The sequence below is a fragment of the Nomia melanderi genome, chromosome 3 (genome assembly GCF_051020985.1).
Source record: "Nomia melanderi isolate GNS246 chromosome 3, iyNomMela1, whole genome shotgun sequence".
Lineage (NCBI taxonomy): Eukaryota > Metazoa > Arthropoda > Insecta > Hymenoptera > Halictidae > Nomia > Nomia melanderi.
This window is the reverse complement of record NC_135001.1, coordinates 9,602,959-9,626,778: the sequence shown is the minus strand read 5'-3', so window position 1 is coordinate 9,626,778 and position 23,820 is coordinate 9,602,959. Positions and strand designations below refer to the sequence as shown.

The window sequence follows — 23,820 nt, the reverse complement described above, 5'->3', positions numbered from 1 at the left end:
CTTAAATAATAGAAACGAAGAAAACCACGTGTCAATCTCCCATTCCTCGAATAATGAAATACTTCTTTATTTGCAATTTTTTACTTTAGATATTGAAGCTCGAAGTCGCCATTAAGACGGTATCCGATCGCGAAGGTTTACCAAGCGAAAGAAAAGAACAGTCATCGAGTAAAGTAATCATTTATAGACCATATATATTTGCGTCCATACAAATATATACTATATTACAGAATATACAAGGTAGTCAAAAAATTAATTTACCGAATCTTGTACGTCGTAATGTCTCCCGTATCATACACATGCTATAGTCGACGAACGGAAATTAAACTAGAAAGCAGCGAATTTCAGTCAACTCCTCTCCGAGTACGCTCTCGTCGTCTACTTAAACAAAGTATCGGCAAAGTTCGTTACAATTCCCATCAACAGGATGGACGAGTCTCAAAACGGAACAACATCTAACTCACTCGAATCTTGCGAACAACGCATTCTCCGTCGACAGAATCAATCATTGACGCGTCCCGTCGACGGAAAAGGAAAAAAATATAATTATTTCGCTACCGCGAAATTTGTTGTGCGAGGAGCTTAACACGGAGTGACGTAACAAGAGAACGTAACTAAGTTATAAAATATATTATCTGTCGAGTATAATACTCCATTTCTTCCTCGCTATGCCACGAGTAGAACAGATCCATGTCGATCTCACTTTACTGTCGCGACGCCAATCCCGAGCGGCGCGACCGTAACGAGAGAACGAACGCAAAACTGTCGGACGTAATATCGTTCGTTCACGAGGAAGATGCTTGTACGATTCACAAGGACGGTGCTAATGTAAAATCTCTACGTATTCGGAATATCGATCGTTTCAACGAAAAATAGGAAAAAACGAGGAACAGACTATCCGCGTCACTCTTTATCGATTACATTAAGGATACCGAAAAGTATATGCGTATTTTAAACCCTTTGATCTCCGCATTGCAATACGTACTCTTAACTTGAATTGATTTAAATTTAAGTTCTCTTATGCATTTAAGTATACCCTTTCATTACTCGCATGCGAAGTATTATGATAAAAGCAAAAAGACTTTCCGGTATCCTTAATAATAAAAGAGTCATTTTCATTATCTCGATCAATGTCGCGAACAGTGAACGTCGATCAATTTCGGAACGATCGTGAAACGAAACAAGATCGAACGGAATCTATCAACGACGGTAACAATAAAGAACAGTTTAAATAACAACTACGTGGAAAACGAATCACGCGAGTAATTCTCTAAGGTCGCGCCCGCCATAAATCCAATTAATACTCTCAACGTTTTAGTGTAGAATGTTCGGTCGCGCTACACTATACATCTAACGAGATCAAGATTATTGCGAGCTACATACGTCGGGGGTCGAGGATCGCCTCTGGTTTTACTCGATCGGGCCAGAAACGTTTGGCATTACACCGCCTCTACTTTCCCTGTAAATATTGTAGCCGGTAATAGTGATCGACGTCGATGCTACCTGTGACATTCGAGTAATTCCAAATCTTGCGGGACAAGTATCGGTAAACATTGAAATTTCAGACGCTCGACGTATATCTCGCTTAATGATACTTCTCGGTAGCATCGATGCGACGTTACACCGGCCACTAGTTGCGAGTACGCGTGTAATTACGATTAAGAGTGTCGAATAATTACGAAACTTTGGCATTCGATAGACGTATCGCGGCAAAACGGAGCGAAATTTCGTACGCGGTCGAGCTTCAAGGCTCGATGAAGCACCGGTGGCGTCGTTTCGGACTTTGAAACGCGTGTACGATCGGTGTACAGAGTATCGCGGGTCGGTTTACAAATAATTTTGATTATCCGCATCACATTCGGTGTTAAGAGAGAAAGAAGAAGATAGGGAGAAGTCGTCGGTGCTTCTCGATCGTCGAAGATCCCGCGTTCAGTTGCGCGTCCACCTCAAACGCGATTAAATGTTTAAAACGATTCGAACTGTCGGGTAATATGTATATCGTAATAAGTATATAGAATATAGAGATACGTACAGTATTACAGTCTCCTCTCGCTCGCGGAAAAATCGATCTCGAAAATATATGTAAAGGATCAACAGACTGTCAGGAGGAGGAACCAGCGAACCGTACCGAGTCTTACGGGCACCAAGGAATTCTTATTTACATGAGGACGCGCCCGAAGGTTTCTATAGTTTGACCGACCGAGTTCTAAACCGGTAAAACCTAGTAATGCACCAAGAAGAAAAACGATTTATCATTACATACTATCTATATTAATACTTCCCTATTTAAGAACAACTCGATAGGCTTCTCAATGTTAATATCTTCTCCAACTAAAAATTTTGAAACAAATTGCTGCGTTGAGTTATTCGATATATTTAGGAAATCAGGACGGTAATTGTTTTATAAAATAATGATTACCGAAATAGTGCACAAACATTAAAAGAAAACTAATTAAACGTATACAATAGGTACTCTATTTTGCTAAAGTATTGTACTTCTATACTAGATAAAAAGCTAATAGTATTCTCAGTCAACCGAATTTAACGTCAATCGCTACAGCCAATAACAAAGCGCAACGTGTACAGACGGTGGAGCACACGGTTGAAGCACCTCCTCCTTCCGTCACGTTGCCTTCGCGCACGCGCGCCCGCGTCCTTCGCCTTGGTCGGTCAAACTATGCATTTCACGCGGAAATCACACGCACACAGGTCCCTCGACACAGGCAAACTTCGCGAATCCGTTGAAGTCTTGTTCATCACTCTTCATTGAAACACATTTGCTTCCTGGGCAAAATAAACCTCATAGAACGCTTCTCCGTGCCATCGTCGAGCCGGACGCTCGTCCAGAGATTGTTTCGGAAGTCCGATCGTCGTGAGCCACGACGGTCCTACGTGCGCGTTGCAGTCTTTGTTTGATGATTCAGCGAAGAGACGAACAGAACTCGTTAGGAACAAGCGGATGTGAGGCTGTCGAGACCGGCCTAGGCCGGAACGAGTATCATTTCGAGACTTATTCTAACGACGATCGACGGGAAACTCGCTTCCAAATGACTCGATGTGGACTTTGGTCGGTAGGGGAATTCTCTGATACGAATGGCTAATTTTACAGGTAAAAATGTTTAATCGACAGTGAGAATTTTCTTGCGAGACTCACGTTCTCATCGACTCGGCTACGTTCTTCTATGATTCGTATACAATTGCACGACTTTCAGGTCCGTAAATTAGACTTATAACTCTATGTTGAATGAACTGTGAAGGAGTTTCTATAATTCAGTACTGTATAGGAGCTATCTCCATCAATCTTATAAACGGCAAGACATGTATATGTGTCTGCCACTAGTAGAGTATTTAGAAGAGTGTAGATCGAAGTTAATTTAATCTAATGATTAGAAATATGGTCCTGTCACAGGCTTCTCATTTTAAAAGCTCAGATTGAAAAAAACCTAATCTGTATATACTTGTTCTACTTATATTAAATGCATTAAAGAAACTCCTCTACCATCCTTTAAGAACAAAATGAAAATCTATTTTGTGAATGAAGTAAGTGGGCCTGGTTGCCAGAAACAATCTTAGGAGAATGAATATTTCTTCACTGAAATCTCACTGCTTATTTAACATCCTATGCAATTATATTTAATATTGCACTACTTTCACCAGAGAGAAAAGCGTTCTTCAACTCGTTTCGGAAAAGGTTGATGAATTCTACGTCAACGAAACAGTTACTCTAAGTATTCACCATTCTGGACCAGTGCAATTAAAAATCTTCAGAACTACAATGGGTTCGACTTTTAAATGATTCGACTTCTACTTTCAGGAAATTTCTTTTAAAGATTCTCCAAAGTGGTCTAATCCATTTTACGAAATTGTTAGGGCTATCTGATACTTTTGATACAGTTCAGATGAACCTCGGGCTCCCCTTATTGATAAATATTGTAGTATGTCGTGTCATTAGCGATTGACATTTGGAAACGAATTTGTTTGTTTCTAACATACGATAAAGTACTCTTTAAAGAGTCGCTTGTCCCGGATTAATCAGATCAGTGTTTTCGACGCGAGCTTGACGTAGCCAGTCTCTGAGATTCCACGTTCGTTCCATCAGGTTCGAGGTGGTCTTCTCGACGGTGCCGACGCTGGTCGTGAATCCGCTGTTAGGACCGTATTGGGCGATTATGTTCTGCGTGGTAGTCGGTGGTTGCGCGGCTGTCAGTTGCGATAGAATATTCGATTGTATATTCGGAGTGCCAAACGTTCCTGTGGAAAAACGAAGAATGTTGGCTTCACATTGTTAGCTGAAGCTGCTGTGCTCAATGATTGAACTTAAGCAGCTCTTTTTACGATTACTGTTCTATATAATAGTCTCATATACGCAGTTGACAGAAAATTGTTTGAAAATGGTTGGTTCCACTTAGAATTGCTAATGCATCTTTGACAGTTGTTTGAAAAAAAGAGTAAATGATTTGTGGAAGTAATTGGTTAGTAAGAGGAAATAAAAGCAATGGTGGTCAATCGAGGGAAAAAGGAAAGTTAGTAGGGGTAGTATACAAGCAAATGGAGGAGAGTAAATGAGAAGTAGGAAAAAGACAGATTAGTAGAAAATTATTAAAAGATTAGTAGGAAAGGGATAGATTAGAAAAAGAAAATTTAAAAAATGAACAACGGGAATAGGATAGGTTGAAAGAAGAAAATTAAAAAATGAGAAGTAAAGAAAGGATAGATTAGAAGAACAAAACAAAAGGTGAGCACAGGAAAAAAGATAGATTATGAAAAGAGAATTAGTAAATGAGCAGGGGGGAAAAGAGGGGAAGCAAAACAGAAAAAATGTCTACGAACCTTGCACATTGTTCGGCTGAGCAGCGAGATGATGGAACCGTAGCCATCGCAAATAAGAGTACATCAAAGTGGGTGGCGGGGGCACGTTACTGTCCTGTCTTTTGTTCAGGACGCTCCAGATCTCACGTATTTCCGAGTTTAGGTTTTCCAGGCTTGCGATGATTTCCGTCGACTCCTGGTAGTGATCCGGTTTGTCTGAATACGGGGGATCATGACACAAAAAAACCGAAAAATAAATTCGTGTGCGGATGGACGTTAACCGGATCGTCTGTCTGCCCTTCCAGACGAAAGCCACTCGACGATGATCGAAGAAAACAATCGAACTGAGATTGTCGAATAATGATGGAAACGAAACAGAACGTGATAGCGGATAACGAACGGGATTTCCACGCGTGCGATCAACTCACCTATAAACGTGTCCGTTCCCAGGTCAGTAGAGCTGAAGCCGCTGCTGGCGCTAGACATATCGCTCAAAGTTAATTCGTCGTTTCTTGTAGAAGACGCGTCGTTCTCGTTCCGCCTCGCGTTGGCCACTCTCTCCAGCGTTTGCTCTAAGTGTCTTAAATGGATAACTTTCTCTCCTAAAAGACTCTTCGTGCGATGTAAATTCACTTCCATGTCTGAAAGTTCGCGTTCCTTCTGCAATTCACCAACGAACACATCAGACATGTGGATTGCTCATGAAAATTGACAGATTAGTCGACGCTTCACTAGACTATAGATGTACCATGGATAAATCGAAATTTTCTTAAATAATTTAAACATGGTCGGTGAAGCATGGTCGACGAATCTCGAGGAAGCAAGCACGAGTCTCGTTGGCACAGTTTCCCCTTTTCCTGGGATTCTAAATAAATGCACTAAATCCGCAATCTATCAGCATCGCCTACAACTTGGCACCAACTTCTCGAGTAGTAAAAATAGCCTTGTAGTAGGAAATTTGAATAGTAAAAACGCCTTTAACTTGTTTGAGTACTAGTAATCTATCGATTTGCTGAAATGTCAGAAATCTATCGATTTAAAACTATAATTTGATTAAATATCAATAGCTTAAGTATCAGTAATCTATCAAGTGAGATCTTTAATTTTCTTAAGTGCCAGCAATCTATCCACTAAAATCTCCAATTGACTAAAGTATCAGCAATCTATCGATACTTAGCTGTCTGGATACGTGTTTAAAAGACGCAGACAGGTAAATTGTTAACAAGAGGTACCTGAACTAGTTGTTCGAGGGTCGCCCGTGCGCTGCTCTGTTTCCAAGCCTTCTGGCGTCCCTGAAAAGCGTCCTCCTGGTCTCGGAGCGCCTCCTGTGCCCTTCTCACAGAATCCCTCTCTACGTGAATTCGGTGCCGGAAGAACTCCAGCTCCGAGGACGCGTTTACCGGCGCTAGAAAATCGAGCAAAATCCTTTTCGGTGTCATCTAGACGAGCTCCTAACCCAGGAATAGTCGTGAAGCAGCGTGCCAGAAAAGAATCAACAAAAAAAAAGAAGAAGAAGAGAGAAGAAAAACCAACGAACAAGAAGAAGGTGTGCCGGTAAGGGAACCGAAAAGTCCTGGTGGTGGGCTTACGAGCGAGCCAAGAGGAGTGTGTAAGCCGGTTAGCCAAAGTAAAGTGTATAGATGTCTGGGAAAACAAATCAAAAACACCATATGTATATTCAAAAAACAAAGATACCAATCGACAAGCTTATAACAATAAAAACTTCATGAAAATATAAATCAACAAGCATGAAAAGAAGAAAGGAACATCCGAGCCGAAAATAGAAGCGTTTAAGCTGTTGTCAATTCTCGAATTCGTTGTGAAGTGTGTCGGAAACTACTACAAAGTTAACAAGTTCATCAAAATAATCCCATGCTTAGTTTAAATACAAAAAAGAAAGACAAATAGAATTAAAGGTCATCCGACGGCATTCCTCAACATTCACCTTTGTCTTGAAAAGGGTATCGCAAAGTGTAGGCCGTTTCATTGCTGGGTAGCTGATCACCGAGATCTTCCAGCTTCTCCAGCTGCTTCCTAATGTTCTCAACCGGGTTCTCGGGATTGTTGTTGTTGTTATTCGCCGCGTTCGAGCTCGCCCTTGACAGGCTGCTCGTTCTCTTGGTGAAGCTCTTCTTCTTGTTCTTCGTCGTGTTCGCGTTCGTCTCGCTGGCGGTGATCGTGTCGTCGGACTCGATTCTCGCGGCGCTCTTCGAGGCTCCGGCCGCGGTCGCCATTTTCTGGAACCCCGTGGCGGCGGGCTTCTGTGCGCCCGAGACGTCCGGCTCCTGCTGATGATCCCCGGACTGTTCGACCGCCGGCTGTGCCTCCTGCGGCTTCCCGTTCCTCGTCGCGGAGCTAGACCGCGTCTTCCTCACCGGGGTACTGCGAGCACGATTTAAGGCCTATAGCCAGACATTAGGACGATTCGCATGAACGTGAGAGAGTACCTTCACAGTTTCTATTCCCCGCGTCAAGAATCAGCGAGACACCGTGGGGCTTTTTCTCTGATTTAATCGTAACATGTGTAGCCAATCGCTTCCGACACTAGGCAACGGGTAGCTAACGCTTTCGCCGTTAGGCTGTCTCAGCAACGTCAAGATGCGAACACGTCCTCGCTAATGTCCCTATCAATCAAATATTCAATCGTTCACTACCTGTGCTTAATCGTTATCCCCACTCTCCTTTTTTTAGTTGTGCGGTTAGGCATGTTACATCAGTTATCGCTGACTGAGGTAACGTGTTAATAAAAAGGATAAAACCGCAGGTGCAGTTTGAGATTAATATATATATATACAGAGTTAGAGTATATACTTCAGTATAAAATAAATTGAACGTGCCGAGCTCTGGTTAACATCTTGCTGGAGGTGTTAAACGTTATTGCGTTTGCCCCGAGGATACTTTAGAGACAGATTATATTACAATATCCGCATGGTTATTTCGGGTACGTGATACTGACTGTGAAGGTACTGAGGCGGTGATGAGATAAATGTAATGTGCAGGAGTATTAGTACATTTAATATGATTCATGTGAAATACTTGTTGGAATACACTGGGTATAGTTCGTTAAATAGACTTCCATCTAGTGTGAATTGTGCTCTGAGACACCTGAGAACGACAAAGGTACCCAATATATTCAAGTGCAAGATCATGCTTCCACGGTACTTGAAACAGCTATCACATCTATAAGCACTCTGCTACTTGTAATATTACACAGAGTACCAACCATTCGCCCAAATAAAAAAACTTCACGATTTGAAAGGTGCTGTACTGACCGAAAATTATTTTCAGCTGAATATTAACTCCAAAAGATATCATTATTCTTACACTGTATCTTGAATTTTTAATCGTTACAAATTTTGAATCTTAGGAGCTCGAAAGTGCAAGTGGTTGGCACGAACGATTCACCAGAGTAACTGAACGTTAATTCTGACTCACTTTTGTTCCGATGACTCGGTTCGATCGGTCCTCGTCCTCGTGGACGTCGATCTCTCGGTCTCGGAGGCGGTGGTGTATTCCACCTTCCTTCTCCTCCTCTCGACAGCCAGACGAACGTCGTTCTTCAACTTATTGTACTTCTCCCTGAGTGCTGTGTACTTGTCTTGCATTAGACGGTTCTCGGACCTCATCTTTTCGATATCCACGGTGTCCTGTTGGAAAGATCGCTGATCAACCAGCTTCCTCGTTTTGATTTCTGCGTCTCTCGACAGGTCGGGCCGGATTTCCCCTAAACGCTGCTTGTAGATCTGCTGCGTGGCTACGGTCTCCTGAAAAGGCAGCAGACAAACTTACTTGAAACGCGTTTTCGGAGGGACACATGGGTTTCACACGTGAAAACGTCGAGAAACATCGAACGACAAATACTGACTGATCCCACAGTCTTCCTTGACGCAGTTGATTGAACATCCATTGCGATAGCAGGTATGGCTGGTGCTAGGATTTGGATATAGGATTTCATTTTGTGAGGACACTCGTTGCTAGCCTATCAGATGACAATGATTCATGTATGGTACAACTTGGATCGTAAGTTGGTTAAGTATAGAATAATTTAGGAGGATTTATTGCGTGATGATTGAAACCTGTGAAATTATGTAAGCTTTTCTGGATTCATTGCGATATGGGCTAAAATTGAATGATGTTTAATTAATTGTAGTAATCATAATTTGTGATAAGTTTTATCTCCTAACACTCGTGGATGGGAGTTAAGTATTAGGACACAGAGCCAGCGTATTTAATATTATTTTTATTATTTCATACCAGCGTCACTGTTAAGCCATAATGTTCTCTAATCATTTTCGAATCAATACTTAATACTAAAAATATTCACAATATTGTCACTGTTCTCCGTCATAGTGAGATTTCTCCTAAACACTGCCTAACAAAAATATTTTTAATTCACATTACATTTGTAACCCTATTGAGAAATAGAGTGTTACTCGTTTGCACAGTTGATAGTAATGCGTAGAAAAGCTATTAGGCCGTTTAGAAGCTCATCTAATACATAAATTCGTGAAACAATTTCTGTGGCGTTACTAATATTCTTGGCACGCTTGTGAAATCGTCCAAAGTATATAAAACTGACCGGATATACTTAACGTCGTTTCGAGCATGTCCGAAAGATACGATATATCTACCGGTGTGTTTCCAACGATATGCTTTATTATTTCTTAAAATATAAATCTTCGTAATATACGCTTATATGATACGTCAAATAAGCAACACATTGGTCAAATCGATTAATGTAATAGCATTCATGGTTTTCTAAAATTTCTCTTTAACTGGATAATCAAGTAAACATTATAGAATATACATTACTTTATTGCTACAGATGTAATTTTACTCTAAGCAACATTGAAGATGCGTTAAATATCCTTGAAGTAATAATTATTAATAATGCAACTTCTGCATGGTTAACAAAATTTTCGTTATTCCATGCTACTATAAGCCCGATAATGAGAAAATTTCTTTTAAACATAAAAATTCGAGAATCGTTATGATAATGAAATTTGAAGAAAATTCAGTAAAATGTTAAGCGATTTGCCCGACGAACGGCTCACACGCAAGCAATATATTTATTTTTTGGGAAAGAAGAACGATTTCCTCAGCCCGTCTCGTTACACGTAAACCTTCAAATCCATTCCGAGGCATTCGGGACAGCGTTACACAATCATAGGCGAAATCGAATGACGAATCCATTAACACCGAAGGAGCTCGTCGCGAGCCATTTTATTGCGTTCGCAGAAAAGAAGTTGCGGGCTAACGAGGTCTGCGTCGTACGAACGCCTCGAGCCAGAGTTAACTAGCCATTGCATAACCGCAATCGTTTCTATCGCCCATAAATAACCTAATTTCCTTAAACAAGGATGGATTCGAGGTAACATGTGAAGCCGCGTTGACGTCGCGCCCGATGGGAGTCGGCGGGGTTGCGCAACGACAAACGTCAGCATGTAAACAACCTCGAGTACTTAGAATAATATGCATCGTCAGGTACTCACGTCGATCCGGAAATCACGCAGAATATCCGCTAGGCACTTCTCGTGTTCTTCTGTCATTTTTCTGATTTTCTCCCTCTGCTGCAACCGCAGATCGGCGCATAGCTCGTCAAACTCTTTCTCCAATTCCTTCTTCAGAGTTTCGATCCTCTCCGTGTGCTGTTTCGTCAGGTCCATCTCACTCAACTTGGCGAGCTTTTCCTCTCCCAGATCGCGTTCATGCTCATCTTCTAATTTCCCCATTTCTTGGTTCCTTAACTCTAATAATTCCCTCTTTCTTTCGTCTAGTTCTGTCTTCAAGTTACTCAGAATCTCTTGTCTCTCCTTCTCGTAGCAGACCTCTAACTCTGCCTTCACTTTCTTCAGGTTCTCGAGCCTCGATTCGTCCATTTCGGCGATCAGGTTCTTGATCTCTCGCTCCTCCTGTAAGATCAATGAGTTATTCATTAAAAAAGGGACGCGTTTAATACGTTTAGTATTACATAATATAACGTAACGTACGATCGAATGAATTCATGTTTACTGGATTAGAAAAATTAGGGTTTTAGCGATCTACCTTCTCAGCCATGTCTCGTCTTAGCGCCTCCAACCTGTCACTTAGATTCTTCTCCAACAGCTTCTTCTCTGCTATAAAATTCTTCTCGAGGTCTTTCTCTGTTTTCTCCAGCTTCTCACAATACTCCCACTTTAACAAATCAATTTCGGTCTGCCTGTAGAGTCTCCGATGGAATCTTTTCGGTGGCCGATCCGCCGATTTCCTGCGGGTTCCGCGATCCTCGATCGCCGTTTCTCCTCGTCCTCCGCGATTCCGCCGCGGAACAGCATCGCCGAACGATACCGTTCTAGAGTCTTCGCTGTCTTGCCTCTGAAGATCCAATCCCTGGATGACTCTGGACAGGTCGAACGTGACTTCATCATCCCCTTGTCTCTCATCAGAGAACCTTATTGCCGATTTGTTTGGCTTCTCAGTCTCTATTTTATTCTTCCTGAGTTCGTCGGAGTCACTGCTCTTCGCCACGCTGCAGTCTGTTTCACTCTTCGAGACTAGATCGATGTTTTTTACTTTGTCGAATTTGTTTGGTACGTAGTCCAGGCTGCTTTCTCTAGATATACTCTCCCTGGATACGCTCTCTTTCGCCATTTGGCTACGATGTTCAGTTTCCGAAACGTTTTGAACGACAAACCTCTTGCCAACGATCTTGACATTCTTCTTCGAGGGGTCTGTCTTTTCTGACGATGAGCTCCTCTTCGTGTCTTCGTCGAGCTTGCTCTCGGAGTCTTCTTTGTTCTCGTCGTCGAAACTCTGGGTAATGGATCTTTGAGAGGATAGGATCGAACCGGTGACTTTGTTTGTGACAACGGCGGATATCCGCACGTTTTGCTCCTCTGATTCGGACTCCCAGTCGTCTTCTGATGCTGAATACGTGAACTTAATGTCCACTTCCCTTTCTATGTCGAATCGAACGCTCTTACGCTCTTCATCCACTGGTCTGTCTTCTACTATAAAGGAACCAGAATTAATTATTTATTTTGAATTAGGGTCAATGTTTGTAAATTATGTAAAGAAATATTATATTATAATAAAAGAATATTTCGTTCTGCTGAGTTCCTTGAGTTTTGCTGTAGCTGTTAAAACTGAATTTTACAATATAATATTAAAATTGATAAATTATTTCAAATTGAAAAATCATTCTCTAATTATCCAAACTACTCTCTACAGTGTTACAATAAAGCAAAACTTCAACGACCAATAAACCCTTTCATCTTTAAATTAACTCGAAAACAGATTCATCTAAACAACGAGTCGTTTACTAAATCTTCAAAACCATAGAAATCTCTTACCATCTTCAGTCTGCTTCTCCCTGAGAATGGACTTGAGCCGGTCTCCCCCAACGGTGGTGGTATCGTCGGTAATCGCCACGGACCGGAAGTCATCGAGCTTAGCAGCCTCTTGACTAGGCGTATTATCTCTACTCCTGTTGCTCTTCAGAAACATAGTCCCCCCGCCGCTCAGAGTGAGCTCCTTCTGCTGCCCGAACTGGCTGGGGTGTTTCTCTTTGTCGAACTTCTCTGTCTTCTCCGACTTGAACAACGTGGAAGCGCTCAGTTTATCGATATCTATGATACTCTCCTCGGAACTAAACTTGCAGGACAATTGTTCCCATTTCTCGTTTCTCGGGCTGAGAGACTCGGACCTTTTCAGTACTTCTTTCAAGTCTAGCTCTTTTTTCGGCGGTGTGCTCGCCGTTATTCCAGTTGCAGACGTCGAAGCAGCATTTTCGAGAAGCTTCGGACACTCGTAGAACTTGGGGTCTTGAAATTTCAAATTGGTATAGTCTCTGGAGGCTCTATCGGTCGCTAAAGGAGTGTCCAGCTTCTGATCATTCTGAGGTTTGAACTGCTTCTCCTGGCTAGGACTCTCTTTCCGTCGCACTCCTTCTAGTTTCTCTGGTTTCTTCAATGGTGTTAACTTTGTAGGGATCCTGGTAGGCGGTAAATTGGTATTACTAGAGGATTTCGTTATGTCCTTCGAGGAGGAGGCTTCTTTGGGCAACGTCGCTTCCTCGTGCGACTCTAAGTCCTTGGCTGTTGTCTTCGAATCCTCCTCTGTCGACCAGAAAATAGGTTTACTTAATCTATCTTACTTTATCTTTCTTGCGTTATTTTAAAATCAATTTTTATAACGTTGCTTGAACACCTGAGGTCGTTAGCCATGTTTAACGATCAACAATCTATAATTACATGTATGATAGTCATAAACCGTATAGGTTCCTGTATTTGTGTTCACTTCACAGGAAAAGAAATTACTCTATTTCCGATGAAGATGGAAAGGACAAAAAGGAAAGGAGGATAAGGTTTGTTCCTAAAGGAAACGTTAGAGCTCTAACTTATTGTCCGAGATACTGTCGGTTGCACCGAATGAACGATCAATAAGAACTGTCATCAAATACTTTTCCACTGTACAACTGAAAAAGAAATAAAAGATAAAAAGTACGCCGGGATCTCGTGCGTGTAAATTTTTCCTTTGAGGTGAAATACTAAAATATTTTACGTTAAAAATACTTTCCCTGCGGTTGTTTCGGTACCGCAGGGGAGGAAACTCGAAAGAGATGGGAGCCGATACTCGTTTCATAGATCAGAGAAACGCAACCTTTCCTCGATCACGGTGGCCCTCTCGAGGGAAAGAGGCGACGATGTCAACGTTCCCTCGAATGCGAGTCAACGACAGTGTTTTTCGTCCTTTCTACCTATTTCTTTTTCCCTTTTTTTTCTTCTTTCAATCGCAGAGATAACAGGGGCAGCAATGAAATGGATAAGAAAATACGCCTAAAAGCCTGGAAAAGCGCGGAAGCGATTATTATATATCAACGAGGAGTGCTCTCGACACGTCTAGAACCGTGTGCTCTTTTTTCTCTGCTCCGTTTTTTCAAACGCTTTTCACAACCGCCGAGCGCACTCGTTTCCCTTTCGCCCTTTTGAGCCAGAGTTCCCGACTAAATAGCGAGCAATGTTCGATAAACTTTCGTGTTTTTCTTTTCCTTTTGAATCTGTTAATTTTTCTAAATATACAACAAGTTTTGTGAACGACAAAAAGAAAATTCGAACAGAAAGGTGAATGAGGAATTATTTTTTTATCATTCGAAAAATATTTAACTCAAGAGATGATCTATTTCTAGATTTCTTTTTTCACGATTATTGAAAAGATGGCAGATGCATTTCTGAAAAATTGCTAAAGAAACTGATTTAGTGGTGCGCCAACTGAATTGTAAGTCCAACGAAATCTTAATAAATGCATTTCAGGAGCTTCTATAAGAAAATGTTAGAAAGGTAATTTGAGTGCTCGATAGTTCCAGTGTTAAGGGACATTGATTTCGAAAGGTTTTCAAATGTTGGAATCATCGATCAAAATAAAGCTTCCTAGAATCATAGACACTGGTAAAATTTGAAAACCTCCGCTCTTTAGATCGTCAAGTCTTTAATCTTCCGCTATTGACGGAGAAAAAACGAAAGAGCCGGAGGGTGAGAACTGCCAACAAATATTGACTTTTCGCGCTCGCGCAATTTGGTCCGCACTGAGCCGACCGCAAATCCGCGATTTTAAAAAAAGGCGTCAACCGAGTGTCAACTCTTAATCCGATGTTAATGATTACTGTAACACGACCTATCGTCCCTACTACAAATTCGAGGACTTGTCATATCCAAAAATGTGGACTCTAATAAAACCGAAACTTCATGGAGCTTTCAGATTTTCTTTATCATTTTCCGAACAATATTTGAAAAACGCGACAAAGAAATAAAGATCGAAAACGATATTTCAAAGACATAACAGAGGATCAAAGGGTAAAAACAATGTTTCGAAAATGTAACAAAGAAGCACAGGTTAAAAACAATTCTTAAAACACGCAAACAAAGAAGCATAAGATCGAGAATAAGCATGTCAAGTGCATAAAAAAGGTTCTCCTTCCAACGATATGCAAGAAAATATTATCTCATGCAATATACTTATTCCCGCGAGACATTAAAAATATTCTGCACTGCATCACAACCTTACGAATAATTTTCACCACTTCTTACCAAGACTTTTGTCTAACCAACAATCACATTTACTTGCTATATGCTTGGTCCTGTTTGAATCCGGCTAGCGTCAGCAGCCGTCGGCGCATAGCCGGTGAAAAAGCATCATCCCGGCAACAATTTGCGCCCGATACGTTGGCGTGATAATTGGACGGATCTACGTTTCAAGCGACTATTACGTACTTTCACGAGCGAGTGCGCCGACACGTGAGTGCCTTAACGAATGTGTCGCACGGTCCGCCAGCCGCTCGAAAAGAGTTTCAAGGGCTCTCCGGCGAGCGACAACGCCGCCCGTCACGCCGGCCTATCCGATCGGAGGAGGATCGCGCAACAAATCCGTTCGTCTGTAACCTTATTGCACTCGAACCACGTGGAATGAACACACCCGGCTCTTTATTCGGCTCGCCTGCTGCGTTTTCTAAAGTCTATAGCCACGTTTTGCCGCGTGAAATGTTTGCCTACGATCTGCCGAACAGCAAAAACCTGCGATCCGTCCATGGTTTTCCTTGTTATTGTGCTCGAATTTCGAGTACCACACTGAACAACGTTCCACCCTCCTACTTTAATTCGCTAGCCACTTTTGATTCGTTATTTGGCATCGTTCGGCTGTAAACAGTTAACGTTCCGCACGATTTGTGCGTTTCTGTTATTGTGTACCTGCTGGCAATCAACTGTTTTCATAAAATAGTTATGCAGTTCGAATGCATAGAATGTTTCTTAGCCTTTTCAGTTTGAATTTGGAATATGTTTTAGCTTAATAAAAATATAAGGAGACGAATATTATAATAAAACAAATTAATTCATCTATTATAATATTATATTTTGGGCATTCACGTAAATCAGCATTGGCACAGCTTATTTTAAAACAAAATAGCCGAAATAGTACAAATTACCAATCAAAAGATCCACTCCATCGGAAATGCAACGAAAGATGTGTCAACTCGCGTCGGTCGTCCGCATATTACCTTTTTCTCACGTGTGTAATATTAAATTTTATACATTCATACAAATTTCCAATTCCCTGTTCCACCATTCAAGTCCAAGATCATCAAAAAACCTCAATCACTAATCAGCGAACCCACCAACGAAAGGAAACGGTGAAATCTGCATCAGTCCGCGTTGGTTGTTCGCCACGTTCCATTTTTCGCACGTGACCGATAACCGCGGTCAGCCGGCCAGACAACAAAAACTTCCGCGCCGTATCAGCGCGCGTAACGTTATAAAACGACTGAACTTTGCCAGACGGGGACCGTTTTTCGAAAATATTCCTCGACAAACCTCAGTTCGCCCGCTAAATCGAGCGACCCCGCGCGATAAGGTGCGCGCGCCTTATCTCCGATCCGTCTCCGCGAACAATAATCGGTGAACGGAGTCATTCCGATTGCCCGAGGTTACATAAAACCGGAACGTTTTCTGGCCTGCGAGCGTTACGTAAAAAAGCGAGGAAAAAAAGCCGAGCCAGCAGAGGCCGGTGATCGGGCGGCCGTTGAAAAAGAAAACGAAATGCGTGTACAACCGCGGCGCGGGCCCGGTGCAACAAGGTCAAGCACGAGAGAGAGAATGTTTCCGCGTTGCGTAACCCGTTACGGTATCGTCCGGCGATGCCGTTCCGCGGCGAAACCGCGGAGGACGAGGAGAAGCGGCGATTGAGGATCGCGGGACCCGGCGAAAATCGGCGGACCGGTCGCCAAAAAAATTCCACGGAACGACTAAAAATATAATTCATAGCTTGACGGCAAGCCAGCCAGGGAATCGACTGCCAAACCGAGTCCTTGATGACCGGACCGAAAACTGGCGAAATCACGACGACCGAATTATTAGCGACGTAGACCATGACGTTTTGGCAGTCGATAGAGTAACAGGTGGATTTTCGAGATGGCGGAAATTCTGATTCCCAATTATCTTTCCACGTTCCTCTGCATCGGCGACTGATAACGTACGCGATTACCGATTATTCGAGAGATTACGATTATCTTATCTTGTTTACCAACAGTCCGGGAGTTGGGTAAGAAAGGAATGAAGTGATACCGAAAGAAAGTTTCGTATGAAATGTACAATATGTGGATTGTAGTCTGTATTGCTGGTCGAAAGTATTGGCGATTTGTTATGTGGATTCTGGTATTGATGTCCTTTGTGTAGAGAGAAGTGAACTTTGTATGTTTTTTTCGTTGAAATTAGAATTGTAGGTAGGTAGTACTAGTTGGGGAGATTTTATTTTTTGTTCGACGTTACGTTTCTCCTGAATTTATAATTTCACATCTTATCTGGAGTGCACTTATCTACCACTTCAGAATTTATACATATAGTATTTTCGTAAATAAACAGTACCCTATTTTTGTAATCTGATTTTTATACTCTGATAAATTGATCGATGTCTACTAAAGCAAACAGACGCAAATATGTTACAAAGTCAGGTGGAGATCTCGAGTTAATCCTTTATTTTGTAATCTGTATGATAAGCACACTCATCATTTTTGCTTCATTAATCTCTCGAGCAGAAGAGGACTGACTCGGTATCACAAGACAAGGGATCAAAAAGAGTTCAATTAAAAAAAAAAAGAGTCCCTCCTAGTATAACATTCAAAAAGAAAACAATTGACCAGCATTGTAGACGAAGAAACAACACAAGAAACATTTCACTATGCAAGAAACGAGGCCTCGAAGCCGCAAGCGTTAACCCTTTGCACGAAGCCATCAAGCGTCGCGGGACGACGAGAAGAACAGCATAAAACAAAAGAAGAAACGAAAAAAAAACAGAAAAAAATGTAATCGTGCCATCACGAGCCAAGGATTCATTTCACTCTTTATTCACGTACAATATATATATATATATGTGTGTGTGTGTGTTACATGCTGTTACAAAACGCGAGCGATGCGATCTCCGATAAACGAAACCGCCGGCTACATCAGCAATGAGAAAAATACTTGATCTATATACGGTTACACGTTCCGTTGCGCTGCTTATCAATGCCGAAAAAGGGAGCACAGGTGGAGATCACATATGTATCACATTCACAAGGACGATGGGTGGGTTAGAGGGTGAGTTGAAACGAGAATGTCATCTGGTCCATTCACCACGGAACAATGCGAGAAGAAACATGGAGATCATCGACTTGCATGACATATACATAAATCGCGTTAAAAAAATATTTCCCCATCTTTTCCTCAACTTTCACAGTGTCCATTCAAACTTTATATTAACCCTTAGCACTCCAGTCGATTTTATAACCTACCAGCACCTCTAAGACATTTTCATAGTAACCCTAGTGAAAATAAAAGATTTCGTAACATGTCTTAAATTTTTTATTCTGATCGTTAAGACCAGTTGCACGCGTAACAAATGCAATAATCCTAGGGTAATTTCTTCAACTCTTTCGTATTAAAATATTTAATACTATACGTGCCTCAGCGTATCCTACAGAGTGCAAAGGGTTAAAACAGTTGATGTGTACAAAATTGAAAAGAATATTCCAAACTGTAGATAATAGAGCAAATGAAATAATAATAGAATAAAACAAGATATTGATTTCACGATTGGTTAAACCTTTGTGGGATAGGGTGCGGGTGAGGGGTCGCGAGTTGAAATGAGAATGTCACCTGGTCCATTCACCACGCAACAATGCGAGAAGAAACGGAAAGCTGTCTCTGTTATCAGTCTTTGTCACGTCCTCTACAAGCGAAGCTGGTGAAGGGATGTGCATCGAGGATTCAGTCCAAGTGCAAAGGGTTAAATCCTATATTTTCCATTCAGCCGAAATGACGAGGCTATCCGTACCGACGCTCATTTGCCTGGCGTTGCCAGCCCTGGCCTGCTCGACCAGCTCCTTGTACACTGCGTCCAAGGGGTGCTCCCAGGTGGTGGTTCCGGTGGACGTCTGATAATAATACCAGGCGCCGGTCGCCTCGTGGTAGCATGGCCGCCAACCCTTCGGCAGGGCCGCCATGAGGCCCTCCCGGGCCAAGTCCATGAGGTGCGGCTCCGCATCGGGGTCGATTCCCAAGCGCCTCGCATACTCAAGCACCTCTGAAAAACCAATCGACCGCTCCATTAGTTAATTAGAAGCTGGATGCTCTTACCCGGTGACCCCGGTACCGGCTCTGTCATCGGTGGAACTTAATTGGCGGATGGTTCATCGGTGGCACGTAATTAAAAGCGACAGTGTTTTTCGAAGAATTTTTCAAAGGGGGGTTTTTAATCTTCGTTTTATTTGTTAATAGACTGTGGACGTTGGTGGGAGTTTTAGGCCATAGAAACAAGGTTTTGAAGAAGTGTATTTAGATATAAGGTTTTTTTTTAGAATGGATGTCGGTATATTTGGGTAAATGTGAAAGTAGAAAGTAGAAGGTATTGTGACAGTGAAAGTTAACTGTCGGATGGTTTATCGCTAAAATGTAATTGAAAGTAATTGAAAATGTTTTTTCAAAACTTTTCTAAACAAATATTGTTAATCTTTGTTTTATTTATTAGTAGGCCAGACGTTGACAGAAATGTTAAATCCCAGACGCGAACTTTTGCAGAATTATATTACATATTTCTTTCTATTATAATGGATGTCGATATATTTGGGTAAATATGAAATTAAGAGATAGAAGTAAATTAGAATTGATCATAAAGATCTCGTCGAAATATATTTTACTGTATATTGTTGAATTAAGCGTGTTGCACGTGAATGAAAGTTCATAGTGTAATTATCAATAATAAGGATTAAATTCTTTTACAGATAAGATAAGAGAATAATTGTGCCAATTAGTATCAGGATTAATCACTTCATTTACCCAAGGTTTAGAAGCTCGTGCACCTGCATTTTACAGCTTGCAAGATTGATATACATAAAGTAGAGCCAGTCAGAACATTAAAGCGAGGATGATCATTTCTTTCTCGATTCCGCAGGGACACAGCGCGAGCTTCCATCGTGGAAACTCACCCGCCTGAAAACAGACAGCTTTCGCTGGATACGCGTGCACCGCGAGCTTTATAAAGCTTCTAAAGAGGTCAAGGATGTCCGTGAAATAAAGAAATTCTCGACGTGTTACGCCGGCATTGTTCGAGTCCTGGAATCTTTGTTCCATAGAAGAGGACAGGGAAAAAAGAACGGAGATGGAATTCAACCGCGGTCCCGTTATAAGGGTGGAATTTTTAAATTGTTCGATACTATAAATACTCGTGCCGATGAGTAACGCGAGAAAGTATTATTAAACTCTTGGAACAAGTGATTTCAAGGTTCTCGGGTCGGTCGTGCGCGGCTTATAACGACGCCTATCGATTATAGTCCAGGTGGAGGGTACACGTGGCAACGCGGAACTGTTGTTCCGGAAGAAAGGGGGCGTCAAGATGTCTTCACGGGCTACGCGCATCGTTACCTGTCGAGGAAATTGCGTAACGCTTGCCAGAAAATGGGAAATACATGTTACGCCATTTACGAGGGAGGATTACAATAAATTATACTGTTGAACCCTTGTCACTTTTTTGTAAGGCAGTGTTACAAAGAAATGGAAAATTTCTTCTACCATTATGACAGTATACAACTTTTAATAATACATTACAATGAATTTACTTTATTAAAGAGATAAAGGAGAGATATAAAAATCTTGGCTCATTAAATTTAATTTATATTTACAGTATATATATATATACCTCTTGCAAAAATAGTTCGCAGTACCTATTATAATCTGCACACCATTGGGTATAAAAATACGATTTCAGTAGAGAACTATTTTTATTGCTATAAAGAATATTATAAAAAAAGGGGGTAAACTTATCATCTCGTCCACATATAATATTCCAGTCCCCCGTTTTCCAACAGCTCGTCACGGGAAACCCAACTAAATCCTGCATTAATGACAGGCGCCTATTATATCCGCACGGTTTAATTCAATACAACGTTCATCGACCTCCTTTCGTGCTTAATTAATTCCCCGGTAACGCGCCACTTGGACGTGCTTACCAGACGCGACATATTTGAAAATTACTCTATCCAAAGAATCGCGGAAGGTCCGCTCGCCGATGCCAGATAAAGTATCAATCCATCGCGAGCCGTTGATCTTGCCCGGTTCCATTCAGCTAAATACCGTCGAACATGATTAACAAGAGCCCGAGAACTTGTTACGTCGCGTCGCTCGCTGACGTTTCACACGCTCGTTATAAATAATTCATCGGGGCCCGGGTTCAGACGTGCACTTTGCTCGACGAGCGTCTCCTGTGTTTACCCGAACCGTCTGAACGAAAAAAAGAGTAATAGAGTGGGAAAGGGAAAATAAGCAAGCCGACTCCTCGGAGACTCAGATTATAATGATCGGCGTCCTTTTTACTAAGGAAATATTAGTGCTCAAGAAGTGACTCTGTTTTTTCTGAAGTTCGACATTAAATATTAAATTTTGTATAATAAAATGGTACATGATACATTGAAATGAGATAATTAAAATTAACTTTAATTTATCTGTGATTTCTTTTAATGTTAGACATAACAATTGTCATCGATGTGTTATCAATTGAAAAACATTTATAACGAACAAACTTTCGAGTGCAATGGGTCCAAACCCTTACCTTATAATTTCATTCACAGCTATACTTTCCACAGCAATTTTATCGTTAACAGTTCGCTAAGAAGAAAGTAATCATTTCGTGTTTCTCAAATATCTTCATTTATTCCAAAGATTAACAACTGACGATATAAAAGTATCGTTCCACTTCAATTCAAACGTATACAATGACATTTACATCCACCAATTCCCGTTCGAAATGTTCGTCACGACATTCCAAGACAAAGAGTTAATTCTTAAAATCAAACTTCGAAAACTCCCGCGATAAAGCGTCGCCGGAAGCGTTGGCAGCGTTCGCTGGTTTTGGCGTATAATTAGCCGCGAAGTCGTTGCGCGACGATTCTTCTTCATTCATCGTGCGCCAACGCTGTGAATACTTAACGCCCGCCTCTCTTTGCCGAGCTGAGGACGCAGACAGCAACGACAGCGCTGCAAATAGGGGAGGAGGGCCGGTTTAAAAATTCCATCATGGAAGTCTTTGACAGGTGGCTACCCCGGGTTGCATGGGGGTAAACCGCCACAACATCTGTCTTCCGTGCGGCGGTGAAATTTTTGTTGGGTTTTGGACGCCTTACAATCGACATTTCTTGAGTTTTTATAAGGATGTCTTCGTGTGGTCATCGAAGGGGATGCATTTGGGAATCGATTTTTTATGCACAGGACTGCGTATCCTGCGGAATTCAGTCACTGGCACGACCCCCGAAGGGGGAGGGCTAGCGAGGCTTATGACAAAACTTTCGCCGCACTGCGGATCCTATTGATTTTCCTCGGAACGCCAGGCTGCGAGCTCACTGCTCCCGTCCGGACGCGGTGTAAATAAACAAGAAAACTCACCACCGAAACCGTTCAACCCTGTGCCGTTTAATTTATGACCTCTCTCTCGCGTCTCAACTCTTTGCCGTTTAATTGCTGCACCGCGTTGCCCCCTTCGCTGATCCCTAATTAACATACGAAGGAGGAGTGTCGCGCTGCAGTGTTCCTTCGAAGCTGTTTTTCCTTTCGTTGAGTTTATTTTGAATTCTCGTTGGATCATAATTAAACAGTAACTTACTTGAATAATTATATGTGCGACTTTACGAAGTTTTCAGAGGTTCTCTGAAGTTACGAAGTGTATGACGTGAATATTCTATTGTTTCCAGGAATGTTAATGTGATTTGCTTTTGACGTTGACGCTAACCTGACTCTTAGGTAATTTTGATCTATACAGAACGTTAATATTGTTTATATTATTGAAACAATTATGGTGAAATCTATAATAACTGATTTCTAGTTTGGGGTAATGTCCCATCTGAATAGAAATATTCGAAAGAAATCAATCCTAATTACCTGATCATCAAAACAAGACGATTACCAAAATACTCCCAAAACCGTCATTCCTACGTAACGTCCAACAAAGCGTACGACAACTGGCAAAACCACCCTCGCCATGAAACGCCAGTCGGTCTGTTCGCACGTAAACGTCAGTTTCCATTGCGCAACCTGGCATTCCGCAATATTTCGCATTTACCGTCTTCGAACTGTGTCAAGTCTCATCAAACATAGCTCCGTTCACTCTAAGCAATTAACTCCCAATTAAAATCAACAATAACATGCAACTACCCCAAACACACCATCCATAGAGCTGTCAACCAAAAGATCCACGTAAAAGGATCACAACGCGCAACAACAGGACACAGGAGTTGCTTGGTCAAGGCCGCGACCCCAGTAATCGTCTAAAAGAATTAAGGAACCAGGAAGGAAGCCGGAAGTGGGGCTAACGGTCGGTGGCGAGCGAAGAAACCAACCCCCGTGCTACATCGATCGCTGCCAGAGGTGGCGAGGCAGCCTAGGGTTGCCAGTTCAGCTGTTAGTCGTATTTTCAAATGTCCAATTCTAACAAATACCTCGCTTGATCCCCTACTTCGACGAATCTCACTCGTGATCACAATTTCAGAGCAAACACGAGTGTTTACTAGTGAGACTCGAGGTCAGAATTTCAGGTTAAACGTAAGCATTGCGAGTGAGACAGCCGTTATAATTATGGCCCAGATTTAGCTCGGCTAAATGGCAGTCTAAGGGGTTAAAATCCTTTTTCCACGTACCTTCGTCTGACGGATGCGAAGTCGCATCGAAGACCTCCCTACAGACGATCGTGGCGGCGCTGTCCTGGGAAATGCTCATACTAGCGCTGACGAGAGGAACAGGCCGGGTCCCGGTCGCAGGACGTTCACATAACGCGGTTCACCATAACGCGGCGACACATGACAGCGTCGCGTCGCATTGGCCGTCGCCCGTCGTTAATCCCGTCACGGCGGACACGCGTGCACGCGAGAGAGTTTTCGCCCCGGCGACGAGGCCCGTCCAACGACGGTCAATGTTGAATCCGACTTGAAAGTAAGCGGCGGAAGGAGCGGCGGCCGCGACAGAG

At 42.1% G+C, this 23,820-nt stretch overlaps 1 protein-coding gene across 4 annotated transcripts; it reads right to left on the bottom strand.

The window, feature by feature from the left end:
• Positions 1–164: 164 nt before the first annotated feature.
• Positions 165–23,820, bottom strand: Cep164 (centrosomal protein 164). Of its 4 annotated transcripts, none has more exons than XM_031982265.2 (11): positions 23,495–23,820; positions 18,649–18,897; positions 12,141–12,905; positions 10,855–11,798; positions 10,302–10,721; positions 8,245–8,573; positions 6,755–7,191; positions 6,042–6,214; positions 5,238–5,469; positions 4,831–5,025; positions 165–4,251 (listed from the first exon to the last, which is right to left on the bottom strand). In XM_031982265.2, exons 1-11 carry the CDS (start codon positions 23,571–23,573, stop codon positions 4,007–4,009), a joined length of 4,068 nt encoding a protein of 1,355 aa, XP_031838125.1. In that variant the 5' UTR covers positions 23,574–23,820; the 3' UTR covers positions 165–4,006. The 4 variants fall into 4 exon arrangements, 3 of the variants coding, with proteins under 3 accessions (XP_031838125.1, XP_031838133.1, XP_031838142.1); XM_031982273.2 differs by having other exon boundaries at positions 10,855–11,795; XR_004235490.2 differs by having other exon boundaries at positions 4,104–4,251; positions 4,831–5,005.